At 46.9% G+C, this 26,845-nt stretch overlaps 1 protein-coding gene across 21 annotated transcripts in view; it reads right to left on the bottom strand.

Annotated features, from left to right (window-relative positions):
* Positions 1-3,864: 3,864 nt before the first annotated feature.
* The window catches only part of EPB41L1 (erythrocyte membrane protein band 4.1 like 1), a 110,431-nt gene continuing 87,450 nt past the window's right edge, over positions 3,865-26,845 (bottom strand). For 9 of the 21 annotated variants that reach the window (XM_043984415.1, XM_043984413.1, XM_043984422.1 and 6 more), the window contains 10 exons: positions 24,741-26,786; positions 24,122-24,226; positions 22,593-23,003; positions 18,901-19,005; positions 18,614-18,697; positions 16,486-16,572; positions 15,409-15,492; positions 12,328-12,408; positions 10,754-10,870; positions 3,865-7,388 (listed from right to left, as the gene is read on the bottom strand). In XM_043984415.1, coding sequence (XP_043840350.1) covers positions 7,380-7,388; positions 10,754-10,870; positions 12,328-12,408; positions 15,409-15,492; positions 16,486-16,572; positions 18,614-18,697; positions 18,901-19,005; positions 22,593-23,003; positions 24,122-24,226; positions 24,741-26,786 — 3,129 coding nt within the window. In that variant the 3' untranslated portion in view covers positions 3,865-7,379. The remainder of the gene's footprint in view (positions 7,389-10,753; positions 10,871-12,327; positions 12,409-15,408; positions 15,493-16,485; positions 16,573-18,613; positions 18,698-18,900; positions 19,006-22,592; positions 23,004-24,121; positions 24,227-24,740; positions 26,787-26,845) is intronic. The other 12 variants (XM_043984429.1, XM_043984432.1, XM_043984430.1 and 9 more) reach the window with 6 other exon arrangements.

The following is a 26,845-nucleotide window of genomic DNA, read 5'->3' as shown; positions in this document are numbered from 1 at the left end:
GTGAGGGGTGGCTGCAGAGCTCAAGCTATCTCCTCTGGACACAAAGGAAGCAGCCACACCTAATCTTATGACCCTAGGATTGAGGAAGACTAGAATGAAGGGTGGGGGTCCCTAAACTGGCTCAGTCCATCTGGTTCCACTTATCTAGTGTGTCTGTCCTCTGGTTTAGTTTCTCAAGGAGGTTCTTTGATGTGCCCCAGAGAACTTCTGGGGTGCTCTGGGCCCATAACAAAAAGAACATTTTCAGAAGCCTGGGAAGATTTGTATGAACTGATGTGGAGTGAAGGGAGATGAACAACAATAATTTATATAATTACAACACTGTGAAAAGAAATAACTTTGAAAGATTTTAGAAGATTTGGGAGGGACAAGGCAGTTGGGATTAAGTGACTTGCCTAGGGTCACACAGCTAGTAAGTGTTAGGTGTCTGAGGTTGGATTTGAACTCAGGTACTCCTGACTCCAGGGCCGGTGCTCTATCCACTGCGCCACCTAGCTGCCCCTAAAGTACAAGTCCTACATCTAACATGTTTTTTGTTTGTTTGTTTGTTTTGGCGGGGTGATGGAGGTTAAGTGTCAGGTCTTCCTGACTCAAGGCCAACCACTTTATCCCCCCCATGAAAGACTTTAGAACCCTGATCAATGCAATGACCAATGATGACCTCAGGGGACCAATGATGAAGCACACTACCCATCTCCTGAAAGAGACATGATGATAGGAGGCAGCTAGGTGGCGCAGTGGATAAAGCACCAGCCTTAGATTCAGGAGGACCTGAGTTCAAATCCAGCCTCAGACACTTGACACTTACTAGCTGTGTGACCTTGGGCAAGTCACTTAACCCTCATTGCCCTGCAAAGAGAGAGAGAGAGAGGGGTGGTGGTAGTGGTGGTGGTGGTGGTGGTGGTGGTGGTGATGATGATAGACTCCAGGTATAGAATGAGTCATGGTCAATGCAAAAATTAATTGCTTAACTATGCATATTTGTTACAAGGGTTTTGTGTCTTTTTTTTTCTAATGGGGGTCTGGGAAGGAAAGATAATTGATTTTTTTTTTTATTTGCGGGGCAATAGGGGTTAAGTGACTTGCCCAGGGTCACACAGCTAGTAAGTGTCAAGTGTCTGAGGCCGGCTTTGAACTCAGGTACTCCTGAATCCAGGGCCAGTGCTTTAACCACTGCGCTATCTAGCTGCCCCGATAATTGATTTTTAATTGAAAAAATATAATAAAAAACCAAAATATAAAAAAAGAAGCTTCTTGATTCAGAGATTCCAATGCTAGGCATATATTCCAAGGAGATCAATGACAAAAACATCGACCTAATGTGTACCAAAATATTCATAGCAGCATTTTTTGTAGTAGAAAAGAACTGAAAACCAAGCAGATGCCCACCAATTTGGGAAAGGCTAAACAATTTGTGGTACACGAATGCAATAGAATTTTATTTTGCTGCAAAAAATGATAAATATGAAAGTTATCAATAAAAATTATAAAGGAAGTATATGGACTTTAAAGATCCCTCTAAAGATCACATTTGTCAGCAGCAGTACATTCTATCCACTGATAGAGTCCATCTGAGCCTAGGAAGGCAGCATAGTACTGGGGAAAGAGCTTGGACCCAAAGAATGGGTGGTTCTGATAAACTCAGCTGTTTAAGAGTTAAACTTCACATTGGATATTGAAAAATTTCCCAAATGTCTGAATTCGCCGTCCTGACTTTAGAGAGACAGAAATGTCTAGTGCTCATGTTGGTAGCTTCAAGGTTGTCACTCAAAACATGAGTTCTCTTTGTTCAGGACTGGTGGATGGAAAGGGGTGTGAGGGGAACAAGTTAAAGTGGTACCAGATCCACAACCTGCCCTTTATCACTTCTTTCTCCAGACAGTGGAGCACAAAACAATATTAGCTACATAAGAGATTCCACACAATGAGTTCTAGTTAATGGAGGTAGCATTATTCAGAGGCAGGGTGGTAAAAGGAATAGACTCCAAGACTTAAAAGTTGTGTCTGACTCTTCATGACCCCTTTGGGTTTTTTTTTTTTTTTTTTTTCAGGGCAATGAGGGTTAAGTGACTTGCCCAGGGTCACACAGCTAGTTAAGTGTCAAGTGTCTGAGGTTGGATTTGAACTCAGGTCCTCCTGAATCCAAGGCCAGTGCTTTATCCACTGCACCACCTAGGTGCCCCTCTTTGGGGTTTTCTTGGCAGAGATGCTGGAGTTATTTGCCATTTCCTTTGCATTTTACAGATGAGGAAACTGAAGCAAAGAGGTTTAAATGACTTACCAAGGGTCACACAGCTAGTAAGTATCTGAGGCCAGATTTGAACTCCAGCATTGATCCACTCACAGTTGCAACATAACTGCCACCAAATAGATTACTTAATTTTTTTTAAAACCAAGAAACAAGTGTCAATTTTATTTACAGAACCAAGTTCATGGGCTCCAATAAATATTTATCCAATGAATGAATGAACCAAACCTAGGTTTTTAAAAGGCTTATGCTGAATGAATTTTTTAAAATTTAAGTTAAATATACATATATATATATATATATATATATTGGCAGGGCAATGGGAGTTAAGTGACTTGCCCAGGGTCACACAACTAGTAAGTGTCAAGTGTCTGAGGCCGGATTTGAACTCAGGTACTCCTGAATCCAAGGCTGGTGCTTTATCCACTACGCCACCTAGCTGCCCCTAAAATATATTTAATGCAGCATTTTCTAGGAATTCCACCTGGGTGATTTCCCAGGTTGCTGACGCCTCACCCTTTTAAAATTACTTTTAGTTATTATTTTCTTGGCATTATCACTCCCTACAAATCACAGTCCCCTTAATGCCTCAGTAGCAGGTCTTGGTTAAATTGCTTACCACCTGTTCTTACCCCTGGGCATGAGGTACTTCTAGGTTACCAAGGCTGGGTCCTACCTAGTGAGAGCTGCCACATCATAAGATTTCAGTAATCAAGGATCCCCTCTCTGCTAAGAGGAAGCATTATAACATCTTAGGTCTAGAGTTGGAAGGGACCTTCAAGGTCATTTAGTCCAATCCCCTAACAATAGATGAGAAATTAAGTGACTTACTTAGAGTTACACAGGTAGTGGCACAGCCACAATTTAAACACAGATCCTTTGCCTCTAAATTCAGCCCTCTCCCCCCAACACCATGCTACATTGGAAGAGAACCAATTTGGACGCCAAAATGCTTTCTTGTTTTTGTCATTTTTGATGGAAATCTTTTGAAAATGCATCCCATGCCTTTCTATAAAGAGGACTATAAACACAATTTGGCCTTTCCTTTTTGACTCAGGTTCCTCATGATCATTAATGAGTGGGGCTATTTGGAACCACACTTATTGGTACCAGGTTTTGGACTCAGGGGGTTTTTGTGTATGCATTTCCAGAGTTTTTGCCTATCCTTTGTCAGAAGTTCATGCCTCACTTCTGGCAGTGCCTAACTGAAGCAATCTTTGGGGGGGGTGGGAAGCAATAAAAAACCAGGCTTTATAGATTTATCCACAAAATAAAAATAAATGGGCACTGAGTGAGGTGGGTATGCCTGTTCATCCCCTCCCTTCCCCCAACTCCATTCCCTCCATTGAGCATAAGTCTTCATGGATTTTAGAACACAGATCTGGGAAGTTTAGGGGCCTTTTGCCTCCTTTTCCTGTGGAGGCCTCTAAATAAGTGAGGCTGTCCTTTAAATCCTGTTGATAATCTAACTCTGGCTGCCAGTGTATTTAGCGAGTTAGGTACACCTAACTACAGGGGCTTCCAATCTTGCCAGGCTGCTGGAAATACTGTTTGCAGATGCAGATGCCTGCCCTGCTCAAACCCTTGGAGTCATAGACAGAGGCAGTGGGGCCACATCTGGTTCAGAATCAAACACATTTATTTCACTTTTATTGAGTACAAGAACAGAGAGCACACACGCATACAGCACGGAGCACTGGCGGGGAGGGGACTGGGGGGCACGAGGGAGCGGGGGTTAGCGAGGGAACAAGAAGGAGGCTGTCGCAGTCGGTTGGTCAAAGGTGCTTCTGAAAAAATAATTGATTTATAGTGTCGTTGTTCATGCAATTGCAGGCCAGTCTTGGAATGTGCTTGCAGGATTCAGTATTTTTAACAGGCACTGACACTTCCCGCACCCTCAGCCTGAAGGGATCCAGAGAAATAAAACAGAAGGCTTCACAGAATCTTAGAACTGGAGGAATCTCAGGGGGTCACCAGGTCCAGCCCCCTGCCCCCAATTTTCATGGATGAGGACGTGAGGCTCAGAGAGGAAGAAGTTATTTATTTGCCCAATGTGGCACAGTGAGTTGGTGGGAGAGCTAAGACTAGGACCAGGGTGTCCTCACACCTAGACTTCTCCCCTGCCTCTAAGAGAGAAGACGAGCAAAGGAGAAGTGAAAGGAGGGACGGGGAGAGGGAGACAAAGTCTATGCCTAATGTTTTCCATGGAGGGCATGGGTGGCTAGGAGCCAATGGCTTTATTTTGTAGCTTCGCTGTCTAAGAGACCTGCTCCCTTGGTTCCCACCTCTTTGGGGAAGAAAAGGGTGGGACTGTCTGGAGTTCTCCAGTGAAGGGGCTCACCCTGCAACTCCCAGTGATCATGTGCATCCTAGAACCCCTCCAGAAAGGGTAACCACTGAACACTCTCACAGGAGGCATAGGACCTGTGGGAGTCATTAGAACCTGAGACAGGCAGCTTGGGCCAGGGTCATTTCTTGGGAACAGAGGTCTGGACCACAGACAGGGGGTCCTTCCACACCTCCTCTCCTGGGACCTAAAGGGCCCTTCCAGTGCTCTGATCTTTTGCCTTGCCTAGAGTGCTTGGGGATAGGGTAGTGGTGTCGAAGGTAGGCTAAGAAAGGAAGCACACCCAGCACCCCTTGGCTAAAGCTAGAATTGGCAGGGGAAGCTACTCAGACCTGGATAACCCCAAAGGGAAGTCACCATGGTGTTGCCCTATCTCTCACACCACCCCTACTTGTCAGGGAGGATGAAGAAGGGACTCCTGTTCAGGTCAGGGTTGAACCTTGATTGCCTCTGAGATCTTTTCCAGCTCTGAGAATCTGTGAAGGTGGATAAATAGAATTTAAATGTGTTTGGGGAGTGGAGTAAGGGGAGGAGATGTCTAAAGTGCAGTGGGGGCATTTCTCCCCTAATGCCCTACCCTGTGGCAGCCCACTTGGAGGGGGTCACCCAACCCTGGCCCTGACTCCACTAAGCCCCAGCCAGCAACCAATGGACACCAGATATGGTGATGGGTATGATCCAAGAGAACTGAGGCTCTCCATCAAAGGCTCTTTGTGTACCTTCTAGGGGGGCTCCATTGTTCTTGGGCTTGGAATTCAGATGCAGAGAGAAGGGAAGGAAGGAGGCCAGACTCTCTTCCATGGAGCCAATGACTTGGGTCTCTTTTTTTTTTTTAGTGAGGCAATTGGGGTTAAGTGACTTGCCCAGGGTCACACAGCTAGTAAGTGTTAAGTGTCTGAGACCAGATTTGAACTTAGGTACTCCTGACTCCAGGGCCGGTGCTCTATCCACTGAGCCACCTAGCCGCCCTGGGTCTCTTTTTATTACCAGCTTAGCTCATAAGAGGATTTAGAGCTTGGAGGGTAGTGATTTAGTCCAACTCCCTCATTTTAAAGATGAGAAAACTGAGGCCCAGAGAGGCTAAAAAAATCGTCCAAGGTCACTGGGTCGCTAGGTCATATTTGGGCTTTGGGAACGAGAGTCTGAGATTGAGTTTTCAAGTCCTCTATGATCATGACAATTCTTGTACTGGGTCTGGGTGCCCCCACACCCTGCTGCCACTCTGGCTCATCCTTTGGCACATGAAGAGAAGGGAGATTGTGAATTTGAGGAAGACTGGGAGGTAGGGCCAGGGCAAGCCCCACCGAGCTCTTAGAATGAGGGCCAAGGGCCAGCCACAAATGTGGTCAGGGAGGAAAAGGAATGTGGCCATAAAAAAGGGGCTTCAGACCTAAGCTGATTCCCTAGGGAAGGAGTCTGAGGTCCCAGGGTAGGTGAGTGAGCCCCGAGTCCTCTTCCTCCATTCCCAAAGCAAAAACTAGGCCTCCCCAGAATCCAGCTAGGCGGGTACTAGAGGTGGGTGGGGTACGGATGGGGATGGGACAGAAAATAGTGAGGCCTTTTTGACTGGCACATTCTAGACAATGGCTCTGCTGCCTTCTTGCCAAACCCCTGCCCCTCCACCCTAGGACTTGCCCCTCACTCCCCACCAACCCACCAAAGACGAACACCACACATTGTTTCACGACACAATCCCTTCAGCCACCGTGACAAAACCTGCACACAGACTCTAGGCCTCTTGGGGTGGGATTTCAGTGTGATCTAAGAACCTTAGAATACATCAACCAAATAATTATAATTTAAAAACTTCGGCATCATACTTACCAGCACTGTTTATTTTAATATTTTTCCCTGTTATATATAATATACATAACTTAAAAGCACATCTGTACGAATCCCCCCCGATGGGCTGCACCATTGTAGTGAGAAGCCACAGACACACAACATCCACTTTTTCTCTCTTCAGCTTTGTCTCTCCAGTATTCTCTGTTTCCAATGCTGAGTCGCCTGCAATTCCCTGGGCAGCCCTGGGTGGAACACAGGAGGTGAGAGGGCGACAAGGAGAGGAGAGAGAAAGAGAGTTGGGCAATGGTGGTGAGAGAGTACGACAAGACTAGCATGAGTTTGGGGGAGGGAGGAGAGAGGGGTATGGATACTAGCCACGGAGCCCAGTGTTGGGCCCAGAAAGAAAGAACTCCTTCCTTTTGTCAGTGGGGATCTTCTTTCCTTCTTTCAAACACTTTTGTCATTGGAGCTTTTAGGATGCTTGCTTTGTAGCAAAGCATTTCCCCTCATCATACACATGGGTGACGAATGTTGGAAAAGAAGGAGTGGATCACATATGAGTCCTCGCGAGATGGGATACGCAGAGCCTGCGTCTTGCTATGCAGCTGCGATGTCACGAGGGGTCTGGCTTTTATTTCTGTTTATCGTGGTAGTATTTTTTTCTTCTTTTTCTTCCTTTTCTTAAAAATCCCATCATTTTTTTTTTTTGTCTGCAAAGGCGAACGTAGGTGGTTGGTTGGTTTGCTTTAGCCATTGGTTTGATCTCTTTTCCCCCAACTTCCGTAGCAGTGCAAGGCTGTGTTCTGTTTGCTGTGTATATATATATATACCTATATATATCTATACATATATATGCTCTTCCTTTGTAGTCTCTCAGCAGGGACGGAACATTGCAGCTGGGTTGTCTTGTGTCTAGTCGTGGAATCCAGTGTGAAGGCCCTCTCCTCAACTGCTCTCCAAGTTGGTTTGAATAGAGATGCCAACTTCTTTGCACAGGGGTCAAGATTCCTGGAGGTCCAGTGTGAGGGGAAAGAGAAAAGAGAAATGAGAGGGTAAAAGAAAGAAAAGAAAAAAAGGACGAAGTTAATGATTGCTGGCTATTTTTTTGCCACCTTCCCAACTCAGGCCTTCCACCTCCTAGCTGAGCAAAGAGGCCCAGGTGGCTCATCTGGTCAGGTGGCAACCATTCCCCTTGGATCACAGAGAAGCATCATGCAGCTGCTTAATCTTTTTTGTGTCATGACTCCCTTTGGTAGACTGGTGAAGCTGATGGGCCTCTTCTCAGAATCATGTTTCAGTGAAGGGAATAAGCATTTCGATAGCATCCAGGTATTTGGACTAAGTATTTTACAAACATCATCTCATTTGATTCTCATAATCTCCCTGAGATATTATCTACTTTAAAGGATTATAGATCCTATGGGAAAGACTTAGAAGGGCCCACAGAGAAAACATAGTCCAACCTCCTCACTCCACACATCAGGAAACCAGTTAAGTGACTTGCCCAAGGACTCATGAGCAATGTGTATCAGGGGCAAGATTTGAACCCAGGTTCTATACCTCCAGAGGAAGTGCTCTTGAGGACGATGATTTGCTAACCATCAGACATCATAGAATTGTGAATTATATTGTTGATATGTCATTGTCATTACTAACATCATCATCATTGTTATTGTCATCACCGCAGAAATGTCAGCCTTAGAAGAGACCCCAAAGATGATCTATCATCATTCAGCTACAGGATTTGGAGCTGAAATTGACCTCAGAGATTATCTAGTCCAGTTCTTTCACAGTGGAGAGACTTGCCCAAGGTCACACACACTGTGGTAGAAGTAAAACTAATATAGGGGCCTCCTGACTCCCAGTTCAAGTCTCTTACCACTGCCCCACCCTGCTCCTGGGGTCTGGTTCCCCACTGTGATCAAAGGTTCACCTCATGTGGAATGTACCAGGAGAACACGGTATTCATGCTATATGTAGGTGGTCACTGTGCCTCTCCCCTGCTGCTGGCCAGAGGTGTAGGCATGGGAACAGACACCTCCAAAGAAGGTGAAGAGTTGTCTGGCAACCTCTGCCCTTAATGTGCCCAAAGGGTAAGAGCATCAGAGGCAATTTTAAAAGGCTTCAAATACTGAGTTTAGAGGAAAGAGACCACCAGCAGAAACCATAATCTCCCCAATCCTCTCCATGGGGTCTGGAGCAGAGTAGAGTCTGGATAGGCACCTGGAAGGGAGACCGGGGGAGCGAAGGAGCCAAGAACAACTCTATCATGCAGAGACAGAAGGAGAAGAGAAAGCCTCACTTTCTCCCAGCATTAACAGAACCAATAGGACCATGGAATTTAGAACAGAGAAGACTCTTGGAGATCATAGGATCATAGACTGAAAGATGGAAGGGGAAATTACAAGTTATCTAGTTCAGCCCTCTCATTTGACAGGGGAGGAACTTAGGCCAAGAGGGATCAATTGGCTCGTCCAGGGTCAGCCAGCAAGTGTCAGAGGCAGGATTTGAAGGAATATCTTCCTTACTGCTAGTGCAGGGCGCTATCCACTATACCAGAGGTGGCAAATCCATATTCCCAAACCATATTAAAATGTAACTGGAGGGGGTAGCTAGGTGGCACAGTGGATAAAACACTGGCCCTGGATTTAGGAGGACCTGAGTTCAAATCTGACCTCAGACACTTGACAATTACTAGCTGTGTGACCCTGGGCAAGTCACTTAACCCTCATTGCCCCTCAAAAAACAAAACAAAAACAAAAACAAAAAAGTTAATTAAAAAATGTAACTGGAAAGTGTTTAATGAAATAAATAAAAATATAATGCATCATAATGGGAACTTTTGGTTCCTAAGTCAACATGTGGTCCACAGGGATCTATTTGTTTGATACCACTAGGTCATTTGGTTCTCTCTCCCTCTCTCTCTCTCCCTCTCTCTCTCTCTCCCTCTCTCTCTCTCTCTCTCTCTCTCTCTCTCTCTCTCTCTCTCTCACACACACACACACACACACACACACACTTTGTAGAGGAAATTGAAGCCTAGAAAAGTTAAGTGACTTGTCAAAAGTTACGAGGCTATTAAGTAGCAAGGCCCAGCTTCTCTACTGATCACTGACCCAATGCTCTTTCCACTGTCCTTTGATCCTTCTCTGAAAATGACTTATGATTCTGACCTCCCCCCAACTTGTTCTGTCCAATCACGGAGGGTCAGGAGCAAACAAACAACATTTATCCCATGAGCTCTTTAGGCTGGGAGGTGATTCTTGGGTGGGGGTAGGCGATGGGGTATCAGGGGCTGGGATTGCTGCTAGAAAGTGGTATTTAAAAGAGAAAGATGGCAGAGCGTGGGGTGATAGCATCACAGAATTAAAGAAGGTAGATGACAGAGCCCAAGGAGGAGGAGAAGAGAGACAGGTTTGGACGCCAAAGAAGGAGCAGAGGCAGCTAGAAGTAAAAGTGACTGTCACATATCCACAGGTGGGAGCAGCAGGGGTGGGAGGATGCCAGAATGGGAAGTCTTGTTGGAAAGAACTTGTCCACGTGTTTGTTGCGGGGAGAGGGAAGGGAAGGAGGTGAAATGAAAACAATATGCTGTGAATGGAATAGAAGAAAGGGAACAGGGACAGAAGAATATTAGATGGGGGAGACCCGGCAGAAAAGGTATTTCAGGGAGGTGGAAGAGGGATGACTGCAGGCTCAGCAGAGACCTCAGAATCGGGGTTCAGGGCTGGAAAGGACCTTGGAGGCCATCAAATCCAGTTTTCCCATTTTACAGATGAGGAAACTGAGGCACAGGACTTGCCTTGATGCTAGCAGCCGAGCTGGGACTAGAACCTAGGATCCCTCACCCTCTAGTTTTTCCTCTTCTCTATTTTCCTTTCTTCCTCTTTCTGTTCCCTTTCCTTTTTGTGTCTGAAAATGCATGTTTAATTCTATACCCACATGTTGCTCCCCACTCCAGGAAGACTATACAGGGGGAGAAAAACTTAAGTTACAAAGGTTGGAAGGATTAATAGCAGGCAATTTCCCCAGGGCTGAGGTGATCCATGTATCCCAGGATACGAGATGCCTGTGATTTCCCCTAAATTGAGGAATGCTACATGTGCATGAGGCAGGATAAAATGCTGGGCCAGAAGTAGGGAAGACTCATCTTCCCAAGTTCAAATCCGACCTTAGACACAAGTCACTTGCCCCTGTTTGCTTCAGTTTCTGCATCTATAAAATGAGCTGGAGAAGAAAATGGCAAACCACTTCAGTAGCTTTGTTAAGAAAACCCCAATTGGGGGCACGATGAACAACAACAACAAACCTGTGCATGAATGACCAAGGGTCAGAGAAAGGGCCTTGGAGGGCCTCTAGATGGCATTTGTTACCTGTGGCTTCTTGTCCCTTTCTTCAGGAGATGGATCTGTTTCTCTGTATACAACGGCTTTGGTTACCAGCATGTCTGGGTGTTGTAGTTTGGCTTCCTTGATGGCCAAAGCCAATGCCTGGAACACAAAGATAGGACTCTGTCTGATATGAACAGCCTTTAATTTGAACCCAGAGATCCAGACCTCAGGATGCAAGGGGAAACGGAGGGGAGAAGAGAAGGCTACATTCCCAAATGAACTCCATCCACTGAAACCAAGGCTGAGATTGAGGGATTGGGGCACATGTCTTTGAGGGAGAAGCCAGATCACAAACCAAACCCAAAGACTTCAGGGCCTTTCAGCTATGGATGTCCCACAAGGACTCTCCTATGCTAATTAGATTGGGAGCTACTTGAGGGCAAGGACCCTCTCCTCAACCAGGCTAAAGCCCAGCAGAGGACTCTGCCCTATAGGTACCAATTAAATGACAATTCTGTATCTTATTTACTGTATGTCTTGTTTCCCCAGGGAATCAAAGAGCTTTGGGGGGGGGGGGGAAGACTAGAGATATGCTGGAGCCAGCTTGAACTGCCTTTGGAAAGCTGATTGTTAAATTTTCAGCATGAGAAATTGACAAGTGCTACAAATCCGAGATTGATTTATTATTGTGCTGATTTTCTAGACTTAAAAAAAGCAATGGAGAAAATGTTAATGTAGATTAAACTTTAAAAGTGTGTCCTGTGCAGTTCCCCACTCCCAACCCTGGCCCAAAGAGCTAGTTGTTAAATATTTACCACCACACTTCTGGAAAAGACCAGGGATTCATAATACTTCTTAGTTTTGTCTACAGGACCTCAGCCCATTTCTGATTGCCTAATGAGCTCCATATACACTAAATGAATGAATGAATGAATGAATGAATGAAGTGGAAACTGCTTGGTGAGTTTTCTTCTTCATGATCTGGGATTTGATTTGCTTTGAAGGAAGTTTAGGATACCTGGTGAGTTCTTTTAGGGGGGAAATGGGTTGGTGTTTTTTGCTCAAATTCCAGGCAAGTTACTTCCTGAGACTGGAGGGGGATCTTAGGAATATTACATTTAAAACCAGTAAGAACAAGAGACCCCTTTTTACAGAGGAGGAAATTAACCCAGAGAGGGAAAGGAATTTATTTTAGGTCACACATAAAGTCAGTAGAAAAGCTAAGACCAGAATCCAGTTCACTGACCTTTCAGGCCAGGGGTCTTTGTACTATGCCATTTCAGTTTCCTGGCCTTTACTTCTGGGGGATTCCAGGCCAGGTGACTGGATAAAGGAAAGGTATGAGGGGTGAGCAGGGTAGAAGATGAGTAATGAATACCACTAACACTGGCAGTCACTATGGTAACAGGTCCATGGCTGCTGTGACTTACCACCAGCAGCATGGACTCAGTTTTGCCCTGACATTTTACCCTTCTGATGCCCTGCTCCCGAATCAGAGCTAGAACAGAAGGAAATGGACTCATTTTCCACCCCACCCCCATCCCCTTCATCAGCCTGGTCAGATGTCCTGTGATCAAGGGGCTGAGTTCTAGGCAGGACAGATAGCTCCCCCATACCTGGTCTTGATCTACGTCTTCATCTCCTGTGATGATGATGCGTTTCTCTATCCTAGTCTCAGAAAATCCTCCTTTCACAGTCTGAAGGGAGACACACACACACACAAAAGTTGGAAACCATCTTGCCTAATCAACATCTTCATTCACAGGTTGCAAAGTTATGTCCCACGCTGGAGAAGGTACTTAGCCAAAGTCCCCAAAAAAACTAAGTGGAAGAGATGAAATTTGAACCCAGGCAGATTTCTAAATTTTGCCTATTAGCATTACCACAGAAGTCTGTCATGATAACCTCAAATCTATGGCCCCTTCATATGCTTGTTCCAGGCAAAGGTATATTTTCCTAGTTACTCAAAACTTGAGAAACAAGTTGGTTCATCTTTCTTTTCATTCATCGAATCTGATCAGACGCTGAATCCTGACAATTCTTTCTCTGAAGTCTTTCAGGTTTGTCCCTTCTCTGCCCCCTGGCACAATGGCTTTCACCCATTGGGCCTACCATGACTAGTGTCCTTCTATAGCCTAGCCAGACTGATGCTCCTCTTTGTTCAGTCATTTCAGTCCTGTCTGATTCTTAGTGACTCCAGGGGTTTTTTCTCGGCAAAGATACTGGAATACCCATATCCTTATTGCCATTTCCTTCTCCTGCTGATTTTACATATGAGGAAACTGAGGCAAACAGGGTTAAGTGACTTGCCCAAGGTCATACAGCTAGTGTCTGAGGCTGAATTTAAACTTAGGTCTTCCTGACTCTAGGCCTGGCACTTTAACCACTGTGCCACCCAGCTGCTCCATCCCCCTAGAGCAGTGCTTCTATCATGTCACTCCCCTACTCTAAATGAGAAGAGGCCCTCTCTTGCCTGGCCCTAGCCTCCCTAGCCAACCTTCTTTGCGAAATTACCCCAGCAAACCTCCCTCCATTGTAGTCTGTCTGGGGCCTTCAATGCTCTGCAGTAGGTACATTCATTGCTGCTTCTATAATCTGACTTGACTCATGCTGGTCCTCCTCTCCTCCTACCCAGAATACTCTCCCAGTCCTACACCTACCACCTCTGTAAATCCTACTCATATTTCAAGATCAGCTTTAGTCCAACCTCCTACTTAAAACCTCCCACTGAGCTCCCCATCTTGTAAACTCCCAGAAAAGGAATGAGAGCTCACACTTCCATAGCAATTAGGGTTTGTGGCTTTCCTCCCAGTCCTATGAGAGAGGGAAGTTGTACAAGGATTGCTCCCAGGGAATTTAGAGCTGGAAGGGATCTCCCCACTCTTTCATTTGGAGGCTCAGAACACTTTGACCTGCCCATGGTCAAAAAAGTTAGTGTGGGAAAAAAAAAAAGTTAGTGTAGGCAGAAGGATTTGAATCTAGGTCTCCTGACTCCTGGTCCACCTCTTTCCATTATCCCAAACTGCCTCTCATCACACCTGTCCATCCCTCAGAGTCAGTATTCAACTAAGCTTTTATTTAATAAATATTTGGCAGTTTGTTCTCATTTCAGTTAACTTTTTTTTTTTTTTTTTTTTGCTGCGGGGCAATGAGGGTTAAGTGACTTGCCTAGGGTCACATAGCTAGTGTCAAGTGTCTGAGACCAGATTTGAACTCAGGTCCTTCTGAATCCAGGGCTGGTGCTTTATCTACTGTACCACCTAGCCGCCCCCCTCAGTTAACTTTTTTTTTTTTCCTTTTTGGTGGGTCAATGAGGGTTAAGTGACTTGCCCAAGGTCACACAGCTAGTAAGTGTCACGTGTCTGAGGCCAGATTTGAACTCAGGTCCTCCTGAATCCAAGTCTGGTGCTTTATACACTGCACCACCTAGCTGCCCCCCCTCAGTTAACTCTTAACCTTCTTCCCTAAATATCTTATAGAGGACCATGAATGTCTTATATTTCTTTTTTTATTATTATTTAATTTCCAAACTGTCTCTCTCCCCACTTTACACTACAGAAGGCCACCATGTGACACAGATATGTATGTGTATATGTATATATACATATATACATGTATGTATCTCTGTGTATAAAATGTAACAAAATTAAAATTCCTTAAATATATAGGGGGCAGCTAGGTGGCGCAGGGGATAAAACACTGGCCCTGGATTCAGGAGGACCTGAGTTCAAACCCGGCCTCAGACACTTGACACTTACTAGCTGTGTGACCCTGTTTGACTTGCGTCACTTAACCCCCATTGCCCCACAAAAAAACCAACAAAACAACAACAACAACAACAACAAATAATATATAGGGCATGCCTGGTCCTTCTCTTTCCTTATGTATGTAAAACCATACTATGCATACTTCTAATTAACAGTTCTTTCTCTGGAAGTGCATAGCATCTTTCTTCCTAGGTCCTTTGTAGTAGATTTGAGTATTTATACCACTCAGAATAAAAGTTATTCTGAGTTCATAGTGGGAGCTCAAAAAATATTTTTTTTTGTAATAATCCTGAGGGAGAAAGCCAAGACTAAGATATTTTCTCTATTGTAGAGGTGAAGAAACTCAATCTAGTCCAGCACCTCCCATTTCTAATTTTGCCCATGGAGGAGAAAGGACTTGCCCAAGGTCATAGGAAGAACTCAAAGCAGATCTTGGACCAAATTGAGATCTTGTGTGGCTTTCCCCAGGTGTCCCAGGATTACAGATCTAAAGCTGGAAGGTTGGGGGGCAGCTAGGTGGCGCAGTGGATAAAGCACTGGCCCTGGATTCAGGAGTACCTGAGTTCAAATCCAGCCTCAGACACTTGACACTTACTAGCTGTGTGACCCTGGGCAAGTCACTTAACCCCCATTGCCCCACAAAAAACCAAAACAAACCAAAACAAAAAACAAACAAAAAAAAAAGCTGGAAGGTTTCTTAGAGAATGTCTTCATTTTACAGATGAGGAAAATGAGCCCAGGGAGCTTAAGCAACTTGCCTACGGTCACATAGGTACTAAGTAGCAGAGCTAGGATTCAAACCCAGGTCTTTACTTTCAAATCAAGCATCCTTTCCACTGTAGCACACTGCCCCAAGGGCCACAGAGCTGGGCTCAGAGAGAGCCTCTGTATGCTGCGGATACCCTCCCCCATCTTCTGTGCAGTACTCACTTTGGTAACATGGGTAGTAGTGGAAGTAGATAGGGTTTCTGCAGTGGCTCCATAGGCCCCGGCGAGGATGTCTTTCCCGATGATCTGCAGGGCACACAAACCCCGCCCCATGCTCAGGTATTAGGCGGAGGAGGCATGGTCTCCCATAAGGATGCTGGGAAAGAGTAGGGGCCAGGGTTGGGGGGGGACACCTTCTGGGACAAGTGATCATTGCCATTCGAGCTGGTGCTATGGCACACACTTTGAGAACCACTGGTTAAAAAGGAAAAAAGAGAGCCCTGGGGCCTCTCTCTCCCCTACCCAACCAGGAGGAAGGACAGAGAGAAAAGAATGAGGAATATGATGCCCTTTCCCTGCTAAGGTTGGTCACAGGCACAGGTTTGATGAAAACCCCAGCATCCTAGAGTGGGAAGGCATCTTCAAGACTGCCAACTGCAACACTTTACTTCAGGGGTCAGAAAACAGGAGCAGAGAAGTCGCTGGTCTTATTCAAGGGTTGAGACTAGAAACCAAAGGTTCCCAGCTCCTGGTTTAGAACTTTTCTGCCATCTATCGAGAGGTTCGGGCTGCTACCTTGGACGTGAGCCCGGAGCCACAAAGGCAGTGGCAGCCCTGACCGGGAGGGCCCTGCTTAGATTTGGGGTCCAATTTCAGGAAGGATCATGTCCAGAGGACAACTGGAGTAGTCAAGAGATCTGAGACCGTGCCATAGGATGAACAGTTAAAGGCACTGGGAATGTTCAGCCTGGAAAAGAGAAGGCCAGGGGTGGGAAGGAGAATAGGGAGGGTGGGAAGAAACACTTTCTTCAATTATTGAAAGACCAGCCAGAGGAGAAGGTAGACTTGCTCCACCTGACCTTAAGAGGCCAGAATCAGGAACGATGGCTGGAAATTATACAGAGGTATAAAATTTGCCTCAATATAAGGAAAACATCCCTAATGAATGGATGTATAGCCAATTTAAAGTCATCCCAACTCCAGGAATGGCTCTAGTAACAGCTACCAGTGGTCCACCACACTCGCCAGGCCTCTGGGCTTTTGGCGACCATGGAACTGGATGGAGGCTGGGTCACTTACCGGAGAAAGGGAACGGATTTCTGTTGCCACCGTCTGCGGGCCTGGAATCATGGCTGCTGCTCCCTTCCCAGACTTCAGACTGTTCTCCTTGAGAAACAACACCACTTAGAGCTCAAGGGAGGGCTTGCCAGGTCGAATGGGCAGGCACCCAGGGGCCCTCCCCCACAGGCACCGCCGGCGTGCTTTACTGTAGGATCACTCCCACAGCCACAGAGTTTATTAATTACTAATTAACAAATAATTAATTAGTAGCAGCAGTAGTATTGAATCTCTGGGGTACATGATACAGTTCACTCATTCATCATTCAACAAGCATTTATTAATTGCCTGTGATATGCCAGACACTGTGCTAAATGCTGCGTATAAAAGGAGATTACAATCTACTAGAGGAACACTTAAGACTAACAAATCAAATCAAAATACATACAAACTACATAGAAAGTAATTGTGGAATAGAGATCTGAGTTCTAAGGTCCCAACTCTGTTACTAACTCATGAATCAAGCTCACTTGGCAGGCTATTTACCCTCTCTGAACCCTGACCTTCCCTGTCTATTAAACAAGAGGACTGGACCCAGTGAGTTCTGTGATTCCTTCTAGTTCTGAAATTCTCTGAGGCTAAGCTGGAAAGAGCAGAAGCTACCAACAACAGTCTCCTCCAGGTAGGCTTTCTCCTACAACAAGGGGCTGTCTGGTTGCAACTTTTTTTTTTTTTGGTGGGACAATGAGGGTTAAGTGACTTGCCCAGTGTCACGCAGCTAGTAAGTGTCAAGTGTCTGAGGCTGGATTTGAACTCAGATCCTCCTGAATCCAGGGCCGGTGCTTTATCCACTGCACCACCTAGCTGCTCCCACTGTGTTCTTTTTCTATCACAGTGTGCTTTCTGAGGCCCAGATCCAAGATCCACTCCTGGAGACTAGATTTTACAGGCCAAGTTGGCATCCTAGGGTTTAGGAAGGAGGCTGAGAGCCCAAAGCACAGTGCCAGACAGATTTGGCAGGAAACAGAAAGATGACCTAGTCTAACCCATTTACTTTAAAGGAGAGGAAAATTAGGTGGGAAGGAGGAAAGAGAGAGGACTTGATCACAAAGGCAGCAAATGAAGATACTGTCAGGAGGTCGCCTGCTTGGTGGTCTCCCTGCCATAAGCCTCTCCCCCAGCCAGCCCACCCTCCAATCAGCTGTCAAAGTTGTCTTCTTCAGGCTCAGGTCTAACCATGCCACCCCATCCTCAATCCATTCCAGTGGCTCTCCACTTCTAGGAGAGAATACAAAATCCTCTGTTTGGCACTTAAAGTCCTTCAGAACCTGGCCCCCACCTCCAGTCTTTCTAGCCTTTTTATACCTTACACCCTCCCACCCCAGCCCTGCTATATATTCTGCCATCTGGGGACACCGGCCTCCTTGCTGTTCCTTGAACAAGATATCCCAGCTCCAGCTCCAGCTCTTTCACGGATTGTCCCCCATGCCTGGAATTCTCTCCCTCCTCTTCTCTGCTTCCTGACTTCTTTCAAGTCCCAGCTAAAATTCCACCTTCTATGTGAAGCCTTTTCTAATCCCCCTTAGTTCTAAAGCCTTCCCTCTGTTACTATTTCAATTTATCCTGTAATAATAGTTATGTATACATAGGTGTTTGCATGTTGTCTCCCCCATTAGTCTGGGGGTTCCTTTTTTTTGAATCTCCACTGCTTAGCACAGAACCTGACACACAGTAGGCTCTTTTTTGGGGGGGGGAGGGGCAATTGGGGTTAAGTGACTAGCCCAGGGTCACACAGTAGGCTCTTAATAAATGTTTACTGAGTAACAGATTATAATGATAAGGACTCAAATTAAGCTTTAGCTGCATAGACAATTCGATCATCAGAAGTGCCCCATCTCCAGGCATCTTGGCTCATCAGAGGACGCCCCCTCCCTATACCGATAAGACAGAGGTGCTTGGGATACCCGAGGCCCAGAGCCATGCCTCTGCCAAACCTCAACCCATTTCAGAGACTCAAGGTTTTGATCACATTCCCTGTGAGGGGGAAATCAAGGAGAGGGAATTGAGAGACACACGTCTGGCACTTGCCTGTCACCTCCCCCACCTTTGTCCCTACAGGAGACAGCAGGACAGGGCTCTGTCTGCTTACCATGGTAGTACACGTGGTTTCCGTGGTGATAGAATGGGAAGTTGTTATTGTCTCTTTCCCCCCAGTTGTGCCCCCGTCCACCTGCTGACAAGAAAACAGTTTAGGGGGTGCTCTCTGCTGATGGGAAATACAGGCATGAACACAGACTCATGATGAAATCACAGGAGGTCAAGAGCTGGAAGGGAATGCCCCACCCCCTCGGTTTTACTGGCATTACTTGAGATGCCTCTTGAGAGACTTTCCAAGAATGGGGGCCAGGATGGGGAGCATGGGGAAGAGAATGTCACCTGGGCTGCCTCCATTGTACTGACTCTGGCCTGTAATACAGCCTCGGGCTCGATCTTCTTTCTGATGGCCATGCTGCTGACAGTCATCGTCTCGGTCTTCACAGGCTAGGGGGGGTGTAAAAGGGAGGGGGCAACATTCAACGCCTGGCCCATAATGGGGCTCCCCAGCCCGCTGGTGGCTGTGGGACATGGTCAGAGCTTCACTGACCTCCAGGATGTGGGGGCTTTCCATGTGGCTTGGAAAGCCAGGCCACCCTGGGAGATGACCAAGTCCTTCAGCAGAGGTGGCTCCCTCGTCCTCAGACAAAGCAGATGAGTTTAAGGAGGAGGGAAGCCATCCTCGTTGTGGCCTGGAGAGCGAATGGAGTCATGCTTGCCATAACCCACCATGAATCAGAATGGGCTATACACAAAGAGGATGAGAGGAGGTTGACATAGCAGTAACAGCAAATAAAAACAGATCACAATCACATGATGTTTTTTTCATGCACAAGACCACACATGAAAGGATGCAAAGTGAACTAGAAAATGATGCATACAATGACATAAATGGGAAACACCACAACAATACAACCAAAATGGAATGCTATGAAATCATCATGATCAAGCAGGGTCCTGAAGAGGAGATATGAGAAAGGACTTCCCACCCTTCTTTGCAAAGGTGGGGGGCTACAGGTGCAGAATACTACATAGAGAATCAGGCTTGCTTGATATGCTGATTGGTTTTCAGGTGTTCTTCCTTACCTCCCTTTTTTTGTTTTGTTTTGTTTTGCGGGGCAATGAGGGTTAAGTGACTTGCCCAGAGTCACACAGCTAGCAAGTGTCAAGTGTCTGAGGCTGGATTTGAACTCAGGCCCTCCTGAATCCTGGGCTGGTGCTTTATCCACTCTTACCTCCTTTTTTTTTTTTTTTTAAATAAGGGATGACTCTCCAGGAAGAGAAAGAGATATAGTACAAAATATAGATAACATTAAAATAAAATGTAATAAAGTTATTTTTTAAAAGTTAATTTACCAGGTATTTCCCTTGCAATAACCCCAAGAGAGGAAGGGTAGGCATTGTTTACATTTAAAGGATGTGGAAACTGAGGTTCAGAATAGCTATGCCACAGTCACATAGCTAAGAAGTGTCCAAGTCAGGACTTGAAATCAGGTCTCCAAACACCACACTGATTCTCAAAGGGCTCATTGGGAAATGGTAAAAATAGAACCCAGAGACAAAACTGTCCTGGGTACTATATGATGCTGCAGGTCAGAATGTCTCAGGATCTCAGAGCTGAGAGTTCTGAGAAAGCCTCTGGTCCAACCCTCCCATTCTAACTGAGGCCCAAGAAGTGGTGGCAGCTCAGAATCTTGTGAAGAACACCAGGGGTCAAAGGTCTTAGACCGGAGCCTCAGCTCTGCTCCCTGCTACTGAGGTGACCTTCTCTGGGCCTCAATCTTCCCTGCAAAATGAAGAGTTTGGACTAGATTTCTAAGCTCCTTTCCAGTTCTACAATCTATGATCCTGCTGGAAGATCACACAAGTGAACCAATGGCAAAGCCAGATCCTCTTGGTACCCTTTAACCCTGCCCCCATTCAGGGCTCTGTCTGTACAATCTCCTACTTTTCTTCTGAGATGCATTTTAAACTGTTGGAGTTCAGAAGGACCTTGGAGATTGTTTATTCTGGCTCTCCCCTTTGGGGAGATCATGGGGTCATAGATTTAAGAATTGCAAGGGATTTAGAGAATAATGATCACAATAATATTGATAATATCTAGCATTTCTAGAATGCTCTAAATTTTACAAATATCACCTCATTTTATTGTCACGACAACCCTAGGAGGTAGGTGCTATTATTATTTCTATTTTATAGATGAAATCGAGACAGAGAGAAGCTAAGGGACTTGCAGGATCATACAGCTTATAAGTATCTGAGGCAAGATTTGACCTCAGGTCTTAACTCCAGGTCCAGTGATAGATCTATGCACTAGTGATCAACTTGTCTAACTAAGACATTCATTTTACAGTAGGGGAAACTGAGGCCCCCCCCCAGAGGGAAAAGAACCTGTCCAAGGTCTCCCTGTCTAGTGGTTTTTTTCCCTAGCTCTACCCTGTCTTAAGCTTCCTCTGCATGTCATTAGCCAGGGTATTCCTAAACCCTAAAACTGTACCCTACTTGCAAATTCCCTAAATCTCAGGCTAAGGCTCTTTCCAAAACATGCCTTATACCAATGGACTTAAATAACAAAGGCAGAGGGAGTGCTGAACAACCCAGGGAATCCAAGAAAGCCAAGGCCTGGAGAGTTACCACTGGCTTTCTCAGCCACCTCTTCCAGGAAGCCTATCCGGACTAACCTTGCTCTCCACACACCTTTATTTGGCCTTCCTGTACTTCATCTGTACCAAGTTAAATTATTCTCTATTACCTCAAAACCCCTCCCAAGTTTAGCTCCCCAGCTAACCCATGAGCTCTTCCCCTATTACCCTTCAGACCCAGTTTAAACAAGGAGTTCATGGCAGCTACCCATCCGCACTAGAGAGCAGAGAAATAAAGACAGCTAGTGCAACCCAGGAGCAGAGCAAAGACCAGTCCAGTCAGATCCTTTCCAGCACCTTCCTCCCATAACCCCCATACCCAACTCACCTACTCCCCTATTCTTGTCTAGAAGTAATAGTATCTCCGTCTATTGACGCCGTGCTTTCCGGTTACAAACCACCTCATGTATGCTGTTCCCTTTAAACCTCAAAATCACTAGATGACAGAGGCAGAGCAGGGATTTGGGAGGAGAGAGCCAGGGAGGACCCCTCTGATTTCACAGGTGTAGAGAACTCTCTTCAACCACACAGATTGGCAACTCTTTGGTAACATTGTCTTTAGAGGGCAGCTGGGGACATTGAGGGCTTGTGATTTGCCCACTGCCTCACAGCAAATGTGTCAGAGAAAGAACATGAACCCAGCTCTTCTTAAATCCGAAGCCAGCCTTCTCCCCATGATGCCATGCTTTCTCTCCTCATTTTATAGAGGAGGAAACATTGGCTCAGAAAAGTTAAATGATTTGCCCAAGGTCACACTGCTTCTAAGTGTTGGAAGTGGGGCGAGTTTGAATTCAGATCCTTCATTCCCAAGTCCAGGGTTTACTCTTACTTTGCTAGGCCATCCACTTTCCTTTCCCCAGACCCCGATCCATGAGCTGAAAACAAAGTCTGTTCTCTCAGCAGCCTCTCCCTGAGTCACGTTTTCTCTGGCCCAGAGACCACGTGACTCTTGGACATGGTCTAAGAAGCGACCAGACTCTGCAACAGGCATGCTTGTTGATGGGCACTATACCCGGCAGAGAGTAGAGCCTTGGCTGAGAAGCCCCTAGACATTGCCTTCTATCCCACCCCCCACTCCCATCCAGCCATGCTCAGACTTGTGTTGTCAAGACCAATGATGCAACAGAGTGGAACAACAATGAGTTAGTGTGGCATTCTCGACAAGCCTTTGGCTCAGCAAACATGCTAACACAAACCCATGCAGTGGAGGGGGCTGGGGGCAGTCATGCAACACAGGGCAATGCCCCAAGAGCAGGAGGCAATCTGGGCTGTCTAGCCATCTCCACAGCGGCACCAGGGCCCAGGGAACATGCAGCAGTACCAAGACAGGGTCACGGTGAGACAATGGGAGGACTTGTGATGGACACGGGTGGTTATGGCTCCCTACCATACCTCAAAGTGGGGCATGTCAGGGGCAGGGCAGATCCCACGTTCTGGGCCTTCACCCACTGCCTTAGACTCTTCGTCCTGGCCAGGGGCTGCCTTTTCAAGGTCCCGTGGGAATACCGGCCCCTCAGTCTCAGAGTCACTCCGATCTCGGTCAAGTTCAGGCAGACTACGGGAGAAGTCCTCAAAGGCAGTGCCATGGTAGTCGCCGATCACCGTGAAGTCCACCTCTGCCTCCAGGCTGGACGTGGAGCTGACTGTGATGCTGGAGCACTTGCGTTCGATGGCGAGGTGGTTGTCCTTGAGGAAGGCCGAGTCCCGCTCTTGCTCCTGGTCCTCATCTCCTGGGTCGCTCTCTGGGGCCCGGGGACGCAGGGGTCTGACTTTCTCTTCAGAGCCCTCCCTCAGCCCTGCTCTCTAAGCACCAGGTGAAAGCCAGGGAACACAGAGGAGAAAGACAAAAATCAAGAGAGTGAATGTCAGAGCACAAGTGAATGTCCAAAAGACGGAGCTTGGTGGGAGGGAATGAATCATCCCAAGAAAGTGTCATTGAAATCATAATGCAAGCCAAGAAAACCATAACCTTCCCAAGAGCTCCTGCTCAGGCAGATAAGGCAGAAGCGAGTAAAAAGCAAACAGCCCGGCCTGTACGTCCACCCTGGACAAGAGGCCCCATCCAAGGTTTGGCTCTTGGAGCTGATTAGAAGCAGCTTTGTGCAAGGGACACGGATGGCAGCTCAGATGCCAGGCCCTGACATGAAGTAAGTCCAGTGTTGCGAAACGGCAAAGGAGTCCGCAGGGAGGGAAGAGGCAAGGAGGCTGGAGCCAGCTCTGAATAACAGAGAGGAAGCAAATTTGACTTGTCAATTCCACTGAGCCCATTGTGGAGCAGGGGATGCTGCCACCCACCATGCCCTGGCATACAATTTATTTAACCTCCTTTTCCTCCTTGGGGCAGGGACCCTTCTTTTCTACTCTAGGCATGAAGCAAAATGAAGCTGGGTACCTTTATTTGAGAGCCACAAGGAGGATGAGGTGCACTGCCAAGCTCAACCCTCAGCCCCCTTGGAGGGTGAAAACCATGGGCCATCAGTGTAATTGACAAGCACAGTGGGGAAATAGGCCCCTCTTGCCTATCATACATACCTCTCAACTGGCCCAACCCATTAGAGGCTAAAGTCCGCACATACAGTTCTACCTGCTTCATTTCCTTCTATTCCAAGTCTGCTTTTTGAGAATAAAAATAGCAACAAAACATTTCTGGTTGATTTGGTCTCAGACATTTGGGAGTTCCAAATTCAGCCCAAAGGAACAGTCTCTTCAGAGATTGAGGTTGTCAAGACCACCCTACAAATGGGGCTGGATGGACCAAGTGAGCCCCTGTCTATGAAGTTTCTGCAAGGTTGAGAGGTATGAGAGGTCTGATTCCAAGCTGGAGACAGGCAGACAGGAGTGGGGGAGCCCAGGCGAAAGCATATAGAGTCGTGGCCCAGTAAAGGGGGTGGGTGGGCTGAGCAAGGATGAATGGCAGAGACCTGGGCAGCCTGGGGCCCAGCTGAACGGCTCTCCTCCTTTGGAGCAACTTTAGCTGCTGAGCCTGACAAGTCCTTCTCTTCCCGAGCTGGTTCCCGAGTTTTGCTCTGAATTAGAGAAAAGGGTTAGTCTTAAGGAGCAGAAAGGGAGCTTGATAGTGAGCGGGTAGAGGCTGCAGGACAATCAGCTTCTCCCAGGTAGGAGAGGGGAGCAAGGGCAGGAGAAATGATGATCATTAAAGAAGCCAAGCAGGACAGGAAGAACATGATAAAGCGAGGGGTACTAGGATGGGTCATGGTTGGTGGCGAGACCACCCTGCCTCTGTTCCAGGCTAGGAAGATTGTGCCTATTGCCAGTAGCTGGTGGTATGTCTGGCCCAACTAAAGGGAGGATATCATTAGGGCAACTCTCTGAGATCGGCTATAAACTTAGGTTACGCTTATGAAAAACAAAACAAAACAAAAACCTGAGATGGTCAAGCACCCTCTGCTCTGGGTGATGGATGTGAAGCTGTAAGAACATGCTCCAGGAAGAAGCACAAAAACATGCAGTCAATTTCCATGGGGAATTGGGGAGGAGAGCAAGGTGCTGGAGGAGAGAGGGATTCGTGTGTCTGGTTACCCTGGCTTCTGCCAATATGGCCTTGGAGCCAGGATCCATGGATGCACGTTTCAGCTCTTCATCCCTTTCCTGCTGTAACTTGGTGGCAATGAGCACAGCCCCGGAAGGATCTGCTGATGTAGCCAAGAAGTGACCAGTATCTGATGCTGACCCGGTAAGCTCTGTAGCTTTGGGGCTAGTGACATTACTGGGGGGATGAAGTTGAACAAAACCCAGCTCCAAGAGTTTGTTACGCTGCTGCTCCACCTGCCCTGGGAAGGGTTCAGATGACGGCTCACTTGGATAGGCCCTGGGATCACCTACACTTGCCCAGAGGTTGTCCACACCATGAGTGTCACCCCGTTCAAATATCTTAATTTTATTGGCCACAGAGGTCTTGCTAATGTCTTCTTGGGAGCCCTCATGACCACTAGCTTGGAAAGATATCTCTTGCTTGGGTTCCCTTCCCAAGGCAGTGAGCGCCAGGCCTCCTGCTTTGCTCTTCTTGGCTCCATCTTTTGGTTTCCCATTGATAGTGTGCAGCTCCTCTGTCTTAGCTACATCAGGGACTACTGTGTCCTTGGTGCCCAGATTTCCCTTTGGAAAGCGGAAAGTCTTTGGAAAGATGATGGGATGAGCTACGTCAGAGGGCCCATCACTGGACTGCTGCTCTCGTTCTGGAGGTGGTGGGTCTGGATGATCTTCCCGAGATGTCAGGGCCTCAGAATTCTCTGGGGAAGCCAGGGCAGAGTCTTTCATCATGATTCCTTCCATCTGAAGAAACACCGTGGAGTCTTTATTTTCATTTAGCTCAGGGCCTCCTTCCAGAGCATGAAATAACCTTCTCTCTTGGAATAGAAAATGGTCCTCCCTGTGTCTGTCTGGTCCATTCACACGTCCTCGTGGGAGCCTCCTTGGACAGTTGGCAGCACCTTGACCTGGACCTATCTTTTGGAACTCATTTCCTCTTCCTTTGCTTGGTGGGTGGTTTTCCAATTCATCTGGAGGGCTCTTTTGAGCCTTTTCTATAGAATTTCCTGCCTTGGGCATCTCTTCCTCTGTGTATTGCCCACCTGTTGGGTCAAGAAACTCTCCTTCCTTCTCACCAGATCTCTTCTCATCACTAGTTCTTTGATGACTTAAGGATGTTTTCTTACTCAGTTGTTCTAAAAGGACTTTGAGTTCATCTAATCCTACATCTATGGTTGGGGGCTCATCTCCTTCTGAGGACATACCAGTATTACTACCAAGACTTGAGACTGCTTGGTCTAAAGAATTAACCCCAGGGGCCACTGTTGACTCATCTTCCAATTCCATTTGGCCTTCCCGATCTTTCTGGATGGAGCCTAGATTTTCTATCTTCCCATCTTCAGGGCCAAAGGAGGCCAGTTCCTCTTGTTCTCTGTCTGCAAAACTTAAATAAAAGCTCCTTTCTGCTGGGGAGGTCTCTGTCTCATCACTGGAATCTGCTCTGGTTGAGTCTCCTGGAGATGTTTTCATACCTTCCTTCTCCAAGGTTGGAGATTCAGAGTGAGGGTCCCAAGTTTTCATCCCAGGCACTTCCTGTTGAGCCCCTGGCCCTGTTACTGAAGGTCGTTTTCGGGCATGGAATTCTTCAAGCTCCTTTCTGAGTTCCATCTGTCCCTCAAATTGGTTGGCTGAGGTTCTATGTTCCCCAACGACTTCCTCCCCACTGCTGAGCTTGGGCTGGGAGATATCTGGGATTTTCTCTACTAATGCATGACCAGCCAAGAGTGAAGTCCTTTCCGGGCCTTCCTGAACCCACATGCCATCTTCCCACACAGACTCAAAGTCCTCGGGACTTGCAATCATCCTTCCTCTCTGGCAGGTCTCACCCGGCCCCTTCATTCTGACAAGTTCTTCAGTGGCCACTTCAACTCTGAACTTATCCACCCGGACATCCACCTTGGAGACCCCCTTGCTGGAGAGGTCATCTGAAGGGGCTGTGGCTAGGGGCTCCTCTGGCTGTGTGGCACTCAGGTTCCTGAGCACAAGCTCTTCAGGCTGAGAGCACTCTCTTTCTATAAACACCCAGTGCTCCGAACCCTGCATTTCAATTGGAGCAAGAAAAGTTAGCATGTGGCTGAAATCAGAGCCTGTTCCAG

The sequence above is a fragment of the Dromiciops gliroides genome, chromosome 2 (genome assembly GCF_019393635.1).
Source record: "Dromiciops gliroides isolate mDroGli1 chromosome 2, mDroGli1.pri, whole genome shotgun sequence".
Classification (NCBI taxonomy): domain Eukaryota; kingdom Metazoa; phylum Chordata; class Mammalia; order Microbiotheria; family Microbiotheriidae; genus Dromiciops; species Dromiciops gliroides.
The sequence above is the reverse complement of the archived record's forward strand: the minus strand, read 5'-3'. Positions and strand labels throughout refer to the sequence as shown.